Source organism: Carettochelys insculpta, chromosome 29 (genome assembly GCF_033958435.1).
Source record: "Carettochelys insculpta isolate YL-2023 chromosome 29, ASM3395843v1, whole genome shotgun sequence".
NCBI lineage: Eukaryota > Metazoa > Chordata > Testudines > Carettochelyidae > Carettochelys > Carettochelys insculpta.
Window position 1 is genome coordinate 11371214 of NC_134165.1, and position 18122 is coordinate 11389335.

An 18122-nucleotide genomic window follows, 5' to 3' on the forward strand; every position below is an offset into this window, starting at 1 on the left:
TGCATCCTGAGAGAAAGGTCAACTCTTCTGGTATCAGTTGAGCACTTCTTGGGTTTTTGATGAGACGTCAACATTTTCCATGGGAAATTTAAACAATTTTTGAAAATCAGAAAGTTCAGCACTGCACCTCCCCCCATCAATTTTCCAGCTAGCTGGGAGTCAGAGCCAAGATTCAAAGAGAAGGCAGAAAGTGGGGGGAAAAAAAGGGGCCCTTGGTCCAAGGAGAGTGGGCTGAACAGTGCCCCAGAAGAAAGCTAGCAGGGCTGAGGCAAGATACATTAAAGGAGCAGCCGAGACATTTGACAAGGCAGAGAGCAGAGTTGAGGCAGCAAAGAGCAAGTCCTCACGGGTGCCGGATCTTCTCCAGACACCCAGAGGAGAGCAGTGTTGGGAGTAGGCCTGTAGCAGATCTGGGCAGCTTACACATGGACGTGACCCATACCATGGGACCAACCAACAGGGGAATCAACGGAGGTTAAAAGACACAAAGCATATAGATCTATTCAATGCAGTAACAAGACAGCTATATTTAAGGCACTGATGTCAAGCTCAAGTGACAACTGTATTCCACACCACAGTGATTTTTTTCCAGGGAAGGGGAGGAACTGCCTTCCCCATGGCTTTTCAAACAAGCGCAGAGACCAAGGAGGAGGTCAGTTCCCTGAGTCCCAGTGAGCAACATTTCAGACTGGCCAGACTCAGGAACACAGACAGGAAAAAGGTTCACTGTGCTGTCAGGAAGCTCCAGGCACTTCACCCCTGCAAAGAGCCACTTTCATTCTTACTATCAAAGCAAAAAGCAGTCAAGTAGCACTTTAAAGACTAGCAAAATAGTTTATTAGGTGAGCTTTCGTGGGACAGACCCACTTCTTCAGACCATGTTCTGGTCTGGCTATGGTCTGAAGAAGTGGGTCTGTCCCACGAAAGCTCACCTAATAAACTATTTTGCTAGTCTTTAAAGTGCTACTTGACTGCTTTTTGCTTTGATAGTGTATAGACTAGCACGGCTTCCTCTCTGTTACTTTTTCATTCTTACTGTTCTGATGACACCCAGTGGGCACAAAGAGGAATTGCAATCCAAATGAAATCAAAGCCGTCTCTCCCCCAGCTGGGGCATGGGATTTCTTATGAACCACAATATCTCCAGGGATTTACTTATCATTCCTATCATCCCACCTTTTCTCAACCATGAAAGGAAGAACAACTTTGGTTTCTCTTTGAGGATTCCCTATAAAAATTTAAAACACTCGTGTTTTATAATGCTGTGTCCCAAAACACCTCTTCCTCACACCCCTGTGCTGTGCAGCTGGGTACTTCAACTGCGCACATGTAAAACTGCATTCAGGTATTGAGATACCTAAGAAGCAGATGACAGGTGGGGTCTCTATTCCCATCTCAACTTCAGCTTTCTGGGAATTTTACTCAGTAAAGAGGTTTTCCTATTTATATTGAATCAAATAATTTTATTAAAACATAATTCAGGGCTGACTCCTGTTGAGCTGTGGCAGTGAGCAGAGCAGTGACAGTCGGCATTTCAGGTGTAACAACACACAGGAACCGGAGCAAAAGCATCATTTTAAACAAGAGAAATAACCAATTCCACATAGCCCACAAGAATATATTCATGGACTCCCTGCTCTCTGAAGTCACCTGTTAGTGAGTACTGCTGGCTGAGTTTTTTCCACAATTATGAAAATAGCTTTAAAAAAGGAAACATTTCTTCTCATCCCAGATCTCACCATCCGGGGGAATTTGCTCTCCTGCATTAAGTGCTGGGAGGTTTTGGCATATTATATAAATTGTTTTAATAAAAACTTCCTGAGAAGTGCATAGGACCATCCGATGTGTAACACAAATCTTCTCACATAAGTGCAAAAAGCAGAGAAAGCAACATCATTGCCATGCTGTAGCCACCAACAGAGGCATGTGAACATAGAGCTTCAAAGCCCAATACTGTTAGCATCAGGGAAATAAGCAAATCATTTACAGAAGCAGGAGCTAAAGGTGCATTTCAGTAGATGGCAAGTAATTTTCACAATACACGAAATAGACCTTGATTCCAAACATCATCTCCACACACAACGACTCATGGAAATGGAGGGATTTTCATTGCCCTTGTGGCATTTGGTTTTGCCATAGCTGGCAGGGCCTTTGCCCTCAATAGAGCTTGACCTACTGGAGGCTCTGGAGTGGACACTGTCCCCAATCTTTATCATTTCCTATGTTTGAACCTAGCCTAGCCCAATGGAGCATCTGACCCAATGTAGCCTGTGTCCTGCAATGCAGTGAAAGCAGGACTCCTAAAATGCACAGAAAAAAATCACGATGAAAGGCTGGGATCATTTCAAGCCTTAACTGGCTTTGTGATGTATTACTACACACAGTTTATCGGCTCCCTTGTCCCTTCTTTTCTTAGCTCTAAGAAACCAGGACTTAAAACTGAAATCTTGCTGCAAACAGGACATTTCAGGGCAGGAAAATGTGAGATTAATCCTCTCCTCAATTACCTCAAGATGTTGCACATTTAATAGAGTTGGAGAATAATTCGTTAAGCAGCTGTTTAATAACCACCCAGACCAGCAACCACTCCACTGGTCACCCCACAGGCTGAAAGGGAAATTTTGTTCCTGATCAGTTATCTGCTGTATCATCTCAAAATCTGGCAACATCAACACTGAAACAAAAGTGATACAGCAGGTTGGTTAGCATGCACTTTCCTGCTTTTAAAGATCCATCTTCACTCTACCACAGATCAATGGTGAAACTGGCAGAGACCTCTTCCAGTCTGGCTACACTTCTCAGAGCAGCCCAAGAGACTAGTGACCTTACAAATAACCCATTCATTCCTGTCACATTAACAGGGACACAGACCACAACGTGCCACTGTGTCTGAGATCTGAGCCAATGGAGATCGCTCCGTTATAGGCAGCAGTACAGGAATTTTTCTCCCTTGCTATGCATTTTCCTATTTATTTTGAGTCTAAGATAATTCAGTATTTTGCGGCTGGTTGCGGAGGGGATGGGTACATATGCTGGGATCATTTCCTGCCTCTGGGATGGAATAAGCCAGCAATTCTGAGCATTCAGACTGCAAGCTTTGGGAAGGATAGGAGGAATAACTAGGAACTGTTCTCTCACCACATACAGCATTAGGGGTTTGTTGAAGCCATGAATTTTCTGCTCACCCATGAAATCCCAGCCGTTTCCTCCTGACCAATGGCCGGATAGTTGACTGTTTACTTTGTCAAACAAGCCAACAAAGGCCCTGCTTCAAGAAGGCCCTGGTCTGAAGGCAACTTTGAAACAGCCACAAAGGGATATGTGAGCTGGTTACAGGAGGCAGGCAATCAGGAAAGCCACTTTCTGGAAGAAAAAGCAGCTTAGCTGGGTTGGCTGCTGCTCTGCAACAAGCCAGCCCAGGGGATTGAAGGAGTGCAGAAAACACAGTCCTACCCAGTAGTGTGAAACTAAACTGTATCTATAAACAAATGCGGGGTAAGGGTCACACCCCTCCACTCACTACCTGTGGGAATCAGACTGACTCCCTTTACTTCGGGGTGTGCTCTCCTGCATCCAAAGTCAGGAGATTTCATTGCCAAAAACTTCAAGGACCAGTGGGGTGAGCTGCATACTGTGCTCCGGCTTGAAGGAAAGGCAGCGGTACTGTTTGGAATGCTCCTCATTCAGGCTCCGCAGGTCTGCCAGCTTTTGGATCATCTTGGCATAGAGCAAGCGGTTGCCTGGGGGAGGATGTTTGCACAGAATATAGGTTTGCAGGACCTCTGAGAGGCGGTCCTGGAGCGACTCCACCAGAGCAGTGTCCTGCACGCCAGGGCGGTCTAGAAAGCAAAGCACACAATTCATATCATGGGAGAGGTTTAACTGGTTCGTACTGTCTGGGCTGGTCTAAGCATAATCCTGTCTCAGTGCAGGGAGATGACGCTGAGATGCACATCTATCCCAGGCTCTAGGAGCCCTATTGCTATTGCATGAAAACAATCAGCTGCACTAAATCCTTTCAACAGAAACAAACATCCACCCACTGAAAGCTCCTTCCCCCTCCCTCAGTTAGGAAGCATGTTCTCAGCCTTCTCGCTCACACAGAGGGGTTTGGCAGTATGCTTAGACTATTTCAGGCCAAGGAGGTGAGCAGGTTCCAGGATCACAGAGCCCTCTCCTCTCTCTTAGCAGCTGTGGCCATAGGGAACAGGGAGAGAGAGAGAGAGAGACCACTCTATCAAGCTGGCCAGTCCCAGGTCACATATGGCTTCACAAGACATAACTGACTTGGGAAAACGACAGGCAGCCCACACAGATCCAAGAACACTGTTGTCCTACTACCAAGTGAGAAGCCCCTCTCAGTGAGTCACTGCTGTGCATCAGCATTGGCCTCGGAGGGGCTTAGGGTGTAAACCCCTCATCCTCCATGCAGCATCTTGTCAAGCCCTGCGTAAGTCTAAGCCCCCTGCCTCAGCAGTAGCACTCAGGGCTGCGGTGCTAGGCTCGTATAGAAGGCTGATGGTTAGTTTTGTAGGCCCTGTCTGAAGGTGGCAGCCAGGCGACTTGCTAATTTTTTCCATTCATGGGCAGAATAAATTTTATACTGTGCATTGTGACATCTGGGGATGCGTTCCACCATAGAAACACACAGGGCCAACAGCAGGTGCTCTGCTAATCACTCAGGGGCATCTGACTCTCTCCTGGGCAGCTGCCCAGCACTCAGTTTATAGGGAACACCAGTGGCAGCCCCACTTCCTCACTACAGATAAAATCAGCTCATAGGTGATTGGCTCCGAGCATGGAACATGCAGCCAGACATCAAGTTTTCCTTACCAGGGGAGAGAATGCAGATGCCCATCAGCAGCACATGCTCCTCTTCGTGAAGACTCAACTTCTTTAAGGCGATCTGGAATTTCACGAGCGGTTCCAGCAGTTCCAGGCTGTGACCAGCTAAAAGACAAAAAACACAGCACACCCTTCAGAGCAGTCCTCTGGGCCTCCTGGGATTCAGCTCTCGTAAAGGCCAACTGCTAAGTGAAAACAAAGCCAGAGAGATCAGAGCTATCTGCAACAGGTCCGTCCACCTCAGAGAGTCTGGTCAACGAGAGGACCAAACAAATGCTTGAAAATTTATCAGGACCAACCTTTAGTTCTCATGTCGCAATTAAGCATTTGTGTCACAGCTCTAATAAACCTGAATGTTGCTACTCTAATCATGTCCGTCCCACTGCTGCCTCCTTCCCCAGATGTATCAATGCTCTTCATTCCAGACCCACAATCCTCCCTATTGTTTTTTTTTCCTGGGACTCCTTCTCGAAGAGACGCTTGCTAAATTGTAAGACTTTGGAGCAGAGACCTTGTCTTCATATCATACAAAGCTAGGGTAGGGAACCTATGGCCTACAGCCTGGATCTGGGGTACACACCTCCCACTCCCCGACAGCTGGTAGCCCACACTGCTACTCCAGCCCTGCCCCTTGCTGGCTCTGCCAGGCTGGGGGAGGAAGCAGCTCCGCATGCTGCTACTCCCCCTTCCCCCTGCAGCTGGAGGAACAGCAGTGTAGGAAACAGCTGGTCTGGAGGCTTTTCCCCTACTACTTCCACTGGCTGGAATCACCACCAATGAGAGCAGTCGCGGGGGGGAGGGGGAAGAGCAGCAGGTGGCATGGAGCCATCTATGCCTCCAAGAGCTGTGCAGGTAAGCAACCCTCACCGACCTTATGTGCCCTACTCCCTCCCAGACTTCCAACCTGCGACTATATTTCCCTCGAGCCCATATCCCCAACCCCCAGCCTGCTCCTGAATCTAACCTCCCCTCCAGGCCTCCCATCCCACTCCTCAAGCACCCTCCCTCCAGCCCAGACCCCCAAACCCAATCCTCTTCCTGCTCCTGCACTCTGCCTCCTATCCAAACCCAACACCCTCATCCCCATCCTGCTCACCAGGAGCCCACACCAGTACACTGAACCCCTCCTTTTCGGCCGCACCCCAGAGCCTGGGGGACACAATCTATTAGCTCTCGGCCCCCAGAAGAGTTAATCTGGCCTGGGGAAGTGCTGAATCTCAATCATCTCTCCTCTGCCCTCTGTGGGGCTGCAGTCAGGGGCCACATCAGTGAGGGTTGAGGTTTTTGTTGCTGGTTCTCAGTTTTGCGTCCCCTGACTAATTTTTCTATGGCCTCCCAATGCAAAAATGGTTTCCCACTCAGATCTAAAGCATCTGCACATGCTGCTGGTGATACACACTTTAAAGGCAAATAATTTTCAGAGCAGGGAGAAGGAATCATGGACACTTGAGGATCCTGGAAAAGTCAGCATGCTGATTTCTAGATAGTGGACTTACAAAAGGCGAGCATAGGGGTTTAACACAGTGCTAGGGAAGACAGTCGTTTTATTCAAGTGTCACATCTTGCGCTACACTCGTGACCTGTGGAACATCTGCATGCATACTAGCTCAACTTGCCTAAGGATTTTGGGGAATTGATAATTTCCAAGAATTTACTGTTGTAACAGTAAGAGGTTGGTCTAAGCCATCTGTTCCGGAAACAGGAACTTCCCAACTGCAGTAAACAAATGACAGCAGCAAGGACTGCATTACTGGAAACTCAAATTTCATGGCCAGACTGATCTGGGGTCAGTGATTGGTCTCTTCAGATTGTGGTGGGATTTTTGGTTTAAGTAACAACCTTTTATCACGAAGTTCAGTTTTTCTGGTTGGCAAGATAGACTGTCGCGCCTAAGAGGACCTGACCGCCTGTGACTCCAGGATAAGTTTGGCTAAGTGATCTAGGAGTTCACATTCATTGCTGGCTTGGGGGAAAGCTAATTACAGAACACACTTGATTTGGAGTGTCTGCTCTGTCCTGAGGTAGACACTTACAGTCATGAGCTGCGCCAGGACGCATGACAAAGACCTCATCTCATAAATAACGGATCCCTCTATCAGATATACAGTATTCACTTTGTATAGGTACTTAGACTGATCATGTCTCCTCTTAGGTAGATGAAACAGACTGAGTTCCTGAAGATTCCTAGCAGACATGTTATCAGGTCTCCTGAAATCTACCAGCATCAAACTGGATACAACATTAAGTCAGTCAGCAATAGCTCTTAAACTCATTAATTTCAGGTACCTCCTCTGGGCTCAGGAGACAGTGAAAAGAGGTCAAGTACAAAGACCTGTTACATTAAGGGCAGGAAAACAGTTTGAGTGACAACTTGTGTGTGACTTTGGCAGAGACTCATTCTACCAGATGTAGAGGCTCATGCTCTCTTCTCCATCACCCCATCTGTGCTTTTCTCCCATATTCTAATGGGTATTATTTTCAAATTACTAGTTAAGGCACTAAATATACATGCCTTGTTGGGCTCAAGTAGAATGTAAAGGGCATGAGGGCCTAGTGCGGGGGCTCTGCACAGGTATGCTTATAAAGTTTGTGGGTGACGCCAAGCTGGGAGGGGCAGCAAGTGCTTTGGAGGATAGGGTTAACATTCAAGGAGCGTTGTAAGCAAGACACAAGAAGTAATTCTTCCTCTCTACTTTGAGCTGATTAGGCCTCAACTGGCATATTGGAAAAGGTCTAGAGAAGAGCAACAAAAATGATTAAAGGTCTACACAACGTGACCTATGAGGGATGACTGAAAGAACTGGGTTTGTTTAGTTTGGCAAACAGAAGACATAATAGCTTTCAAGTGCCTAAAAGTGTGTTCCAAGGAGTAGGGATGCCAGATAATAAAGCCTGTACTGTACTAAATTATATTAAATGCAAACATCTACATTAAGGGTTGGGAAAATCAAAGAGAAAAAAAAAGTTATCATTCACCAAGCAACAAAGCTGCCATGTGCTTTGGATACAGCGACAGCCAGAGCTCATTTACCTTGGGTAACGTCAGTGACTTGGTACTTGAATTCATTGCTTCCACAGGCCCATGCCATATCCTCCAAGGAAAACGACTCGTTTGAACGAAGCATAATGATTTCAATGGCACTGGACTTCAATAAGGCAATCTGGTCCTCTGCAGTCAGATCCCTGAACATTGAAAGGTTGTGGTGGGGAGGGGGAGAGAGGAGGAGAATGATCAGCAAGACTTCAAGTAAATCTAACCGAACTTTGAAGAAACCCAAATCTGAAGTGGCTCTGTTCCACCAAAGCTCACCACCTAATAAATTATTTTGTTAGTCTTTAAAGTACTACAGGACGGCTTTTTTGTTTGCGAAGATACAGACTAACACAACTGTCTGTGACTGCCCAACCCTCCAGTTAGATTGCCAATGGACCTGCAACCAAACACTGCCTAGATAGGGAATGTCTTCTGGCTCACCTCCAAAAGCAACCGTTCTGGACTACAGAAACACAAAAGTAGAATGAAGCCCAAAATTCTCTTTAGTGGGTGGTCATTTGGAAATTGAAGACCCAAAATTGCAGTAAAAAGATACTGCAGTTCACCTGGGATGAAATGCTTAAGGGAACTGGAGTTGGGAAAAGGGACCTAAAAGACCTCTTACACTTGCAATATCCCCTTAGAAACCTGAAAAGAAAAATTTCCCTTACTGCCATTCCTATTTGAAAAGCTGGTATTTCCCTGGGCTTCTAACATAAATAAGGACACCATCATATTTTTAAATTATCAAAACAAAAAGCAGTCAAGTAGCACTTTAAAGACTAGCAAATACCACAGTCTATACCCCAGGAACACCAGTCCTGGAACCTTTCCCTGCAACAAAGCCCGCTGCCAGCTTTGTCCACATATCTTCTCTGGAAATACCATCACTGGACCTAACCAGGTTACTCACAGAATCATGGGCACTTTCTCATGCTCCTCTACTAACATCATATATGCCATCATGTGCCAACAATGCGCAGATGCTTTGTATATTGGACAGACTTCTAACTCCCTTAGACAAAGGGTCAACGGGCACAAAACAGACATCAAAACACTCCAGATTCACAAACCAGTTAGTCAACATTTTAATGGAATGGGGCATTCTGTTAATAACCTAAAGGTATGTGCGTTACTGAAGAATTATCGCACCATTCTGGAAAGGGAAGCAGCCGAGGTGGCTTTTATATTCAAATTTGGCACATTAACACATGGTTTAAATCGTGATGGGAACTTTCTGAGTCACTATAGGGGCTCGTCTGCATACTTGGCTCAATCTAATTCTTGACTTCCCCCCCCGCCCCTCCACTCTCCGATTTGCTCACCTTGATTATCTTTTTCTGATTTGTCCTCCTTGCTTACTGTTTTTGGTTCTCTGTGCCTTAAATATTGAGTCTGTTCTGGTCTGGCTATGGTCTGAAGAAGTGGGTCTGTCCCACGAAAGCTCACCTAATAAACTATTTTGCTAGTCTTTAAAGTGCTACTTGACTGCTTTTTGTTTTGATAGTGTATAGACTAGCACGGCTTCCTCTCTGTTACTATTTTTAAATTAGTTTGTTCTGCAGTAGAACTGAGCGGCCCCAGTCCTAGACCAGGGCTTCATTGTGCTAGGTGTTGTGCAGACGCAGAACAAAAAGGCAATCCCTGTTAAAGGGATTTGATAACGCAATAGTACTGACAACCAGCACGCATAGGTATCAAACAGTGTTTGCACTCTAATGAGAAGGCACTGTAGCTTAGTGGAAAGACCGTGGATCAGAGCAGTCAGGGAACCTGTTGTGACATTCCCCAGGGCACAACCTGGACTGCTGAACAGCTGTGTCCCCTCAGTTCTCCAAGCTGGGGTGCCTGTTACATTACTTTGCTGTGAGGCCAGCCAACCTCATTTGCTCTCATGTGGCCTCCAGCACATACATCACTCCTGGCTATGCCATATGAGCACTATGACCAGCTGCTCCTGAATTACACAGCTGGCTTAACCCCAGAAATATGCATCTCCTACTGCCCAGCCCCATCCTGCTCAAAAGAATCTCCTATAAAGTCAATCACTGCAGTAATAGAGAAGGATATATACCAATCTTAATAGCGCAAAAGAGTTTCCCCAAACACTCCAGTTAAGATCAAACAAGAATAGATTAAATGTTTACCAGTAATGAAACACAAAAGTCAGAAATGGTAACAAGAAAATAAAAGTTAAAGTGTAACTAATATTAACTCAACAAGCTGAATCAATTCAAAGCAAAGGTCTCTCTAACTACTTGCTCCAGCAATCTTACTGGCTGGTTTCCTGTCAGCCAGGCCCTCTCCCTTAGTTCAGTGTTATTTCCCTTGTCCTTCAGGTGTTGATGCCATGGGAAGAGAGAGAAAAGTAGTAATTTTCAGTGTTTGTTCCCCATTCTTACATTTTTTTCTTCTCTGAGAATCATCTCCAACTGGGGTTCAGGAGACAAATCTGTGGAGCCCGGAACCTCCAGCTGTTCCTTTGCAAAGAACTGCTACGTCACGTCAAAGGTCAATCTAGCTCAGTATTCTGTCTTCCACCAGTGGCCAAGGCCAGATGTTTCAGAGGGAATGAATACAGCAGATAAATGTCAAACGTTCTATCTCCTGTTGCCCATTCCCAGCTTCTGGCAAGTAGGGCTGGGGACACCACCCCTGCCCAACCTGGCTAATAGCCATTGATGGACCTACCCTCCATGAATTTAATCAAGTTCTTTGAATCCTGTTATAGACTTAGGTTTCACAGCATCCTGTGGCAATGAGTTCCACAGGTTACATGTCATGTGAAGACATTTCTTTGTTTGTTTTATGCCTGCTGCCTAGTAAGTTCATTTGGTGACCCCTAGTTTGTGTGTGAAGAGAAGTAACACTTCCTTTTCTCACATCACTCAGTTTTATGGAATTCTGTCACATCTACCCTTAGTCATCTCTTTTTCAAACTTAAAGGCCCCAATCTTATTAATCTCTTCTCATATGACAGCTGTTCCATATCCCTTATAATTTTTGATGCCATTTTCGTACCTCTTCCGATACATCTTTTTTGAGATAGGTGATCAGATCTGCACACAGTATTCAGGTGTGGGCACACCCTGAATTTATACAGAGACAACATATTTTCTATCTTCTTATTGCTCCCTTTCCTAATTATTTACAACTTTTTTTTTTTTTTTTTTTTTTTGGCTTTTTTGATTGCCTCTCCACATGGAGTGGATTTTTTTTCTAGGGAATGATCCACACTGATTCCAAGATTTCTTTCTTGAGTGGTAATACCTATTTTTGACTCACTGTTTTATATGTATAGTTGGGATTATGTTTTAGAATATGAATTGCTTAACATTCAATATTGATAAGTGTAATAATGTTACACATTATGTTGCACAGTCACTAAGTTTTATGAGATCTCTTTTTAGCACTTTGCAGTCTGCTTTGGATGTAACAATCTTGAGTAGTTTTGTATTATCTGCAAAATTTCCCACCTCACTGGTTTACCCCTTTTTCCAGATCTTTTATGAATAAACTGAACCTCACTGGTCCCCAGATATAAATTTCTCCCCTACACCATTTTTCCTGTCATAGAACAGCCACTTATCCAGCGAATGAACTTGAACATAGAATGAACACCGACATGGCTGTGGTGCCGGTTTGCCTTTTGTCTCTGAGCAGGTAGTTTACAGTGGCTTTTCAGCCTTTGGAATACATCTCAGTAATATAAACAGCAGGATCTTACAACTTTACGTACAATGTTGCCCCATATATTTTACCAGGACAATGATAAGCAGCAAATTATGAGTTTTCAAACATCATCTGATAAGGCAACCCTCCCCAGTGCCCCAGGTGCAAGACCTGAGGCAACCTCCACCCCATGCAGCAGGAATTGCCCCACCCTGGCTCTGCCTGAGCCCTGTCCCCTTATCTGCTCATCCTACACAATGAAGCCTGGGCATTACTTGGGACCAAACACTGCAGGGGCAGGAGGAGGTACCTCCCCTTCCTCCACTTCACTCACCAGGTGTGCAGTGGGAACAGCAGCCTGCTATGTACCGCCGTGATGGGCCATGCTACCCTCCTGGCCTGCTGCATCTCAGTCTTGGGAGGCTGGTGGGGCATGGCATGGCACAGTGCAGCGCAAGGGTGGAGCAGGTTTTTGCTTCTGCCACCCATGTGGTAAGTGCAGAGAGAAGGGAAAGTGATCCCTGCCATCTCTGCTGCACAACTTTTGGGCCCAGGTAATCTCCCATCCCTCCTGTCCATAGCTCAGATAGGGCACCCAGCATGCGCCCCCCCCCGCCGTGTCTGCCCCAGTTCATCCTACTCTGCCTGGAATAACTCCATTAGCTACAATGGATTCACTCTGCATTTACTCCAGCATGACAAATCAGAATTTAATAGGAGGGTTCAAAGATATACTGATGTCAACTTGGAAGAATGAAATACAAAAACAAAAGACAAATTGGGCTTTACTAAAATGACAGCACACATCGGGGTCTAACTCAAATCCAGGATTAGCTTCTGGAACAAATCATCAGCCCACAATAGTATAGGGAAAGTGACTAGAGAACAGCAACAGCTGTTCCTGGAATTCCCAGAAACAGAACCTTTGAGAGCACTGAAGCCATGTGAAACGGACAGGCAGTGCCACTTGAGTAGAGCATTGAGGTAAATGCTTCCGTTATTCCTCCTGGGAACTCTTGAAAAGTTCTCATCCTATTGCCATTCAGTGCTGAAACTAGCAGTAGCCACTTTCAGTCCAGCTGTACCCCTCCAGAGCAATCCACAGAAGATCAGACACCTTCTAGGAGTGATCATCATGCCAAGGTTACAGAACATTTTACTGAGTGATTTGTAAACTGAAGAAAATTGGTAGGTAACAAAAGATCTTAAAAACAAAAGTTAGTGATTAGATCTACACTTGCACTTTATCAACCAAACTTTTGTCATTCACGGGTGCTTAAACCTCCTTCCTACAAATGAAAGTTTTGCTGCAAGTGATAACGTGACTCCTGCTTTGTCAGCAGGACACTTTCCTGCTGAGGAAGGAATGCTGCTCATAGTGGGTGAAAGAATTTTGTTGGAAAAGGTGCTGACAAACAGCGTTTTCACACACTGATTTTTAGTGATGGAGCTGTGCTGACACAGCCTTATTGCTAAAAGCTGCCTGGTGCAGACATAGCCCTAGAAAGGGCAGCATAAGCAAGACACACCAAACGGCGGGGATTCACCAAGCTGGGAGTGTTTTGTGAAACCAAGGGAATGAGCTTGGATTGAGTTCTGAGATGAACAGGAAGCTAACAAAGGTGGCTGAAGACAGAGTGACTTTGGCTTTGGTGGGTGTTAATCAAGTGCTTAAGTGTCTTGGTGAGCAGTGATAACTAGGCTCACACATTTTCAGAGTTAGGTAGGTGCTCAAGTACTGTACTGGATGAGGGCCATTGTGGATACGGAAGCAACAGGAACAGAAGAATCAGCAATGGCTGCAGTGTAGGTAGTCCTGAGGGGCTGAAGGACCACGAAAGAAGAATGCTTGGGTGTAAGGAAGCAGTAGAGAGGAGTTCAAGAAAGTGAACAAGCTGCATAGAGCAGGATAGATGCGGAGTTATTTCAACCGAAAAAATAAAATAAAATCAAAGCAACATCTGCCAAAACTTCCGAGAACATACCATCCTTACCTGAACCCTGGGATCATTTTTGCAAAGCCAATTACTTTCTGTATGCTGTAGCTAACAAGGTCAGCCAGGTGTGGCAGCATGGAGAGATGTGGGATGTTAATGTCCACGGAGGGGCTTTCGTTAGTGTCCTCACTCAGCATCATGTTGGAGAACATCCTGTGCTCTATGGGCTCTGTGGAGGGGAAAGAGATGGAGATTTATATTGGTTGCACTATTTTCCTATGACAGGAAGTTAGTTCTCCAGGATAAAAAATCAGCCAAGAGGAGAGAGAGTCAAAGTAAATAACCACACAACTGCAACATTTGTATTCCTGTCCATGGGCACCACTGCCCCTTGTCCTCAGACGACTTAGGCTCGGGAATAACTCAGTAAAAATAACCAAGAGAAGAGCATGCAACAATCTCACACTACAGGGTTCTTAGCTATCCTTGGAAAAGGAGCCTTCAGAAGCTGCTGTGGCAAAATTAGGAGACTTTAGGAACCAAAGCAACACTAAAGCTCTGTAAAATCTGCAATCTCTCATCTGGCACCATCACCGTCAGCCTCCCTCCAGTCTATATCCCTGCCTTGCCCTTCGCGGGTTGGTTTCCTGGGTGCTGAGCACTTCAAACTGAGACCTCCCAGGGCTGAACTGGTTCAGCATCTGTATTGCTCTTCATGGTGGCAGTAGCACCAAATCTGAGCCTTGGCTGGGGGAGACCAGAGGCTCTGGCTCAGCAGGACAGGGTAGGGGACAGCCTCAGAGAGCAAGAAAAAAAAAAAGGGGCGTCAGTGGCACGCCAGCAGCAGACAACCCTAAGGGCACTTCTGTGACTCAACCCATCCTATTCACACCATGCCATTGCACCTCACTCCCAGACACTCAGCCATAGCCACTGTTTTAAAAAACTCCACTGCCTGATACCACCCGTGCAGCTAGTCACCTCTGGCATGTCTGTCTTCTGCTCCCTGCTCTTCCCCCAGCTCATTTATTTACTATCCTCTTCCTACCTATCCCTACAGCTTCCCTCTGTTCAACAAAGACACATACCTACCAGTGAACCCAGTGAGCCTACAGTTTCCTCTGTCACTGGACTCTCTCCCTCCCCAGGCCCAACTCTAGCAAACTCCCTCCCCATGGTTGTTTCCTGATCTCTGTAGCTTCCTAATCAGCCACATTCCTCTTGCTCTCTCAAAGATGCTGCAGCACTGGACCGGGCGTAACTATTGCACATTCCTGCTCTGTGCCAACACAGAGATATTTGCATGAGTTTGCTACGATGATGCCCTGTACAGCAGCTGTCCTCTGCCATTTACCCAGTCCCTCCCAGCCACACAGCCCTCCAGTCTGAGGGGTTGCTTCAGATTTGGAGCAAGAGAAGATGCCACTTGTGCTTAACTCCTTGTCCTTTTGAGAGACTGTAGCCACGTAAGCCAATTCCCCCTCTTCTTTCACCCCATGCTCTGCACCAGTAAGCAGCAGATATGACTGGGCCCTATGTCAGTTCTCAAGGACCTGGGTTATCGAGGAGATGTCTTGCGCTGGAAGCCAAATGCAGAATTAGGACAGGATCCAACAAAACACTGAACATGCTTAACTTTAAACACACGAGCATCCCCATGGACTTCAATGGGATTATGCACGTCTACTGTTAGGTACGTATTTAAGAGAATGCATGGTGGGGAGTGGGGCACATTTGATTTCCTACATGAAGGACCCAAAGAGTCAGAGCTGACAAACTGGGTCATAACAACTATTTAAAAGAGCAACCCACAATTGCTTAAATCCCTCATCATTTATTGCAGAGTAACTGAGAGCCATACACAATACCTGGAGAACTGCTGAAAGTATCTGCTGAGTCTTCTGATGAGGAGCCATGCATTAGGATGGATGACGATCTAGTTACTCTTTTGTGTGAGTTGATTCTCACAGGAGGCTGGAAGAGAATGCAGGGACTGACTGTACCTCTGAGAAAGTGGGCAGACAGAGGAACACCATATTTTTCTGTGTGTGTCACCCAGGGTAGAAGGAAGTGGGTCTTTAACCACCACTACCACTACCACCAGGAATGGGCAGGCTAGTCAATTGTTCCTGGGATGGTAAGGTGTCACAATAGGGTTGCAAGGCTGATTTAGAAGTATTTAAATTGTGGCTTTTGACAGCGTCAGCCATGTGTCCTCTTTTGCACCTCACTCAGAAATTTCTGATTGAACCCCATAGCTTCTGTTACAGTTACAGCAGGCCTTTTGGAAAGACATCAAATCTTGATTTATATCCTTCCAGTGATGGGCAGCTGCCATTGTCCCTTATGACCAGATTTTGAATAGAGTATAGATAGAGTGATGTTCTGGGAGAAAAATTGCATTGGCATTTTCAGCAGAAGTCAGGGAGTTCCCTAAGCTCATTCATTCCGAACCTACAGGGAAGGGGGCTCATAAAAAAGTTTTGGGAATGGGATCATGTCCATCTTTCTGTCCCATATGACTAGTTAGGAGGAAGGTCTCAAAATTTATGTTGTAATACTGGATGAGATAATGGAACAGGTAGAGACCACTGCTTTAGCTTACTTATCAGAATAATGGCACAGCCTTCTACCACCAGCAGAGGTCCTCCTAGTAACAGCAAGTGGGAAGACTTAAGCAGGAAAAGAGAAAACAGGTCCTGGAACATACCCGGAACTGGGTGAAGTCAGAGTAGGTTGGATCATAAGTTTTGTGATGGGCCTCAAGGAGAATATCAATGACTCTCTGCTGCTCCTCCGATAATCTGGGCTTCATGCTCTCTTTAAGAGCCTCCTCCTCCTTTCGCTTCGTTATCATCTCTCTCTTTCTCTGGACCTCCTCGTCAGTCAGAATAACTGTTTACACACATGTAGCAGGGGAAGAAAATAAACAAGAGTCAAAAATGATCCAGGAATTATCTACAAATACCTAGACATGGGTAAACCCAAAAGTTATTGCAGTGGATGACTCTGGAGTTTGCTTCTGAGACAATAACCTGTCCCTTTGGTATTGCCACATAATAATAAAGCTGTATTTTCTCCCTCTTGCTTTAGATCTTCTGAATTAGCAGATCACTGCTCCCTGTTATTTCAGGCCTGGTTCAGCAATGTCACTACTTCCATAATTCTAGGGAAGCATTTGATCCAGTGTTAGATGTACTGAGAAAGGGAGAGAGAGAGAGAGAGAGAGAGAGAGGTAAGGCATTTTGGTATCATCATCTCTGAACAGCTTGGCTAATAGCTATTGATGGATCTCAACTTCATTACTTTTCTTTTTGCAACCAACTTACACTTTTGAGCATCACGTCACCTGGTAGAAAGGAATTCCATAGGTTGACCCTGTGTTGCGTGAAAAGAAGTACTTCCTTTTGTTTGAAACCTGCTGCCTCAGTACGTTCTATCCCCAAGTACGTATTTTTAAAGTATTTGCAAAAGACATATGAAGTGCGGTACCTAGACTCCTCATCTGGCAGGGCTTCATGTTCCACTGTTGACTCAGACAGCCCTGTGTGGGGGCACTGTAGCAGAAAGGGTAATCTGCTAGGTCAGGGAACTTTGAGCAGTGGAGGAAGTATCAGATTGAAAAACCTTTGTGTTTAGTCAGAAGCACTAAGGCTGGTTGCCAAGTGCCTGCTAGCCCTTTACGAAAACCATGTTGACTGTTCCCCAACTATTTACGTTCATCTAAAGGTCTGACAATACAGGTTGAACCCTGAAATCCATAACTCTCTAATCTGGACAAGAGCCCCCGGCCATGAGCAGGGGCCAGGTAGCCACAGCTGAGCTAGTGGTCAGGAACCAGCAGCCAGGATACATGCTGAACTGGGAGCAGAGCCCAGTGGCTGGGAGCAGACTGACAGCCCACAGCATAATCCAGAAGCGGGGTCCAGCAGCCAGTAGGGGAGCATGATCCTCAAACTCCCAGATCCAGGACCACTCAGGTTCCAGTGTTGCCAGATGAGGGAGGGACGGCCTGTATTGTTTTTTTAATATAGCTTCAACAAATTTGCCTGGAACTGAAAATCAGGTTTACTAGCCTGTAATTGCCAGGATCGTCCCTGAAACCCTTTATAAAAATTGGCATCACACTTGCTACCTTCCAGTCATTGGGTACAGAAGCTGATTTAAGTGATAGGTTTGAGACTACAGTTAATACTTCTGCAATTTCACATCTGAGTTCCTTCAGCTCTCAAGTGAATTTATCAATCTGTTCCAATACCTCCTCTAACGACACCTCATTCTGGGACTGTTCCTCAGATCTGACACCAAAAAAGAATGGTCAGGTTTGGGACTCTCCCTCACATCCTCAGCCATGAAGACTTATGCAAAGAATTTAGTTTTTCTGCAAGGGCCTTATTGCCTTCGCATGATACTTTGGCATCTTGATTATCCAGTCGCTCCAGGGGTTGTTAGCAGGCTTCCTGCTTCTGATGTACTTAAGTTTTACTATTAGTTTTTGAGTCTCTGGCTAGCTGTTCTTCAAGATCTAGATTATGATTAGGGCCCTAACAAATTCATGGTCCACTATGGTCAATTTCACAGTCATTGGATTTTAAAAAATAATGTTTAATAATGTCAGCTATTTAAATCTGAAA

The 18122-nt window shown here is 45.6% G+C and overlaps 1 protein-coding gene across 10 annotated transcripts in view; it reads right to left on the reverse strand.

Moving 5' to 3' along the window:
* Nucleotides 1-928: 928 nt before the first annotated feature.
* Nucleotides 929-18122, reverse strand: part of VDR (vitamin D receptor) — a 106168-nt gene continuing 88974 nt past the window's right edge. For all 10 annotated transcript variants that reach the window (XM_074980123.1, XM_074980118.1, XM_074980126.1 and 7 more), the window contains 6 exons: nt 16199-16383; nt 15357-15462; nt 13546-13717; nt 7877-8028; nt 4834-4950; nt 929-3839 (listed from right to left, as the gene is read on the reverse strand). In XM_074980123.1, the coding sequence (XP_074836224.1) occupies nt 3580-3839; nt 4834-4950; nt 7877-8028; nt 13546-13717; nt 15357-15462; nt 16199-16383 (992 nt within the window). In that variant the 3' untranslated portion in view covers nt 929-3579. The remainder of the gene's footprint in view (nt 3840-4833; nt 4951-7876; nt 8029-13545; nt 13718-15356; nt 15463-16198; nt 16384-18122) is intronic.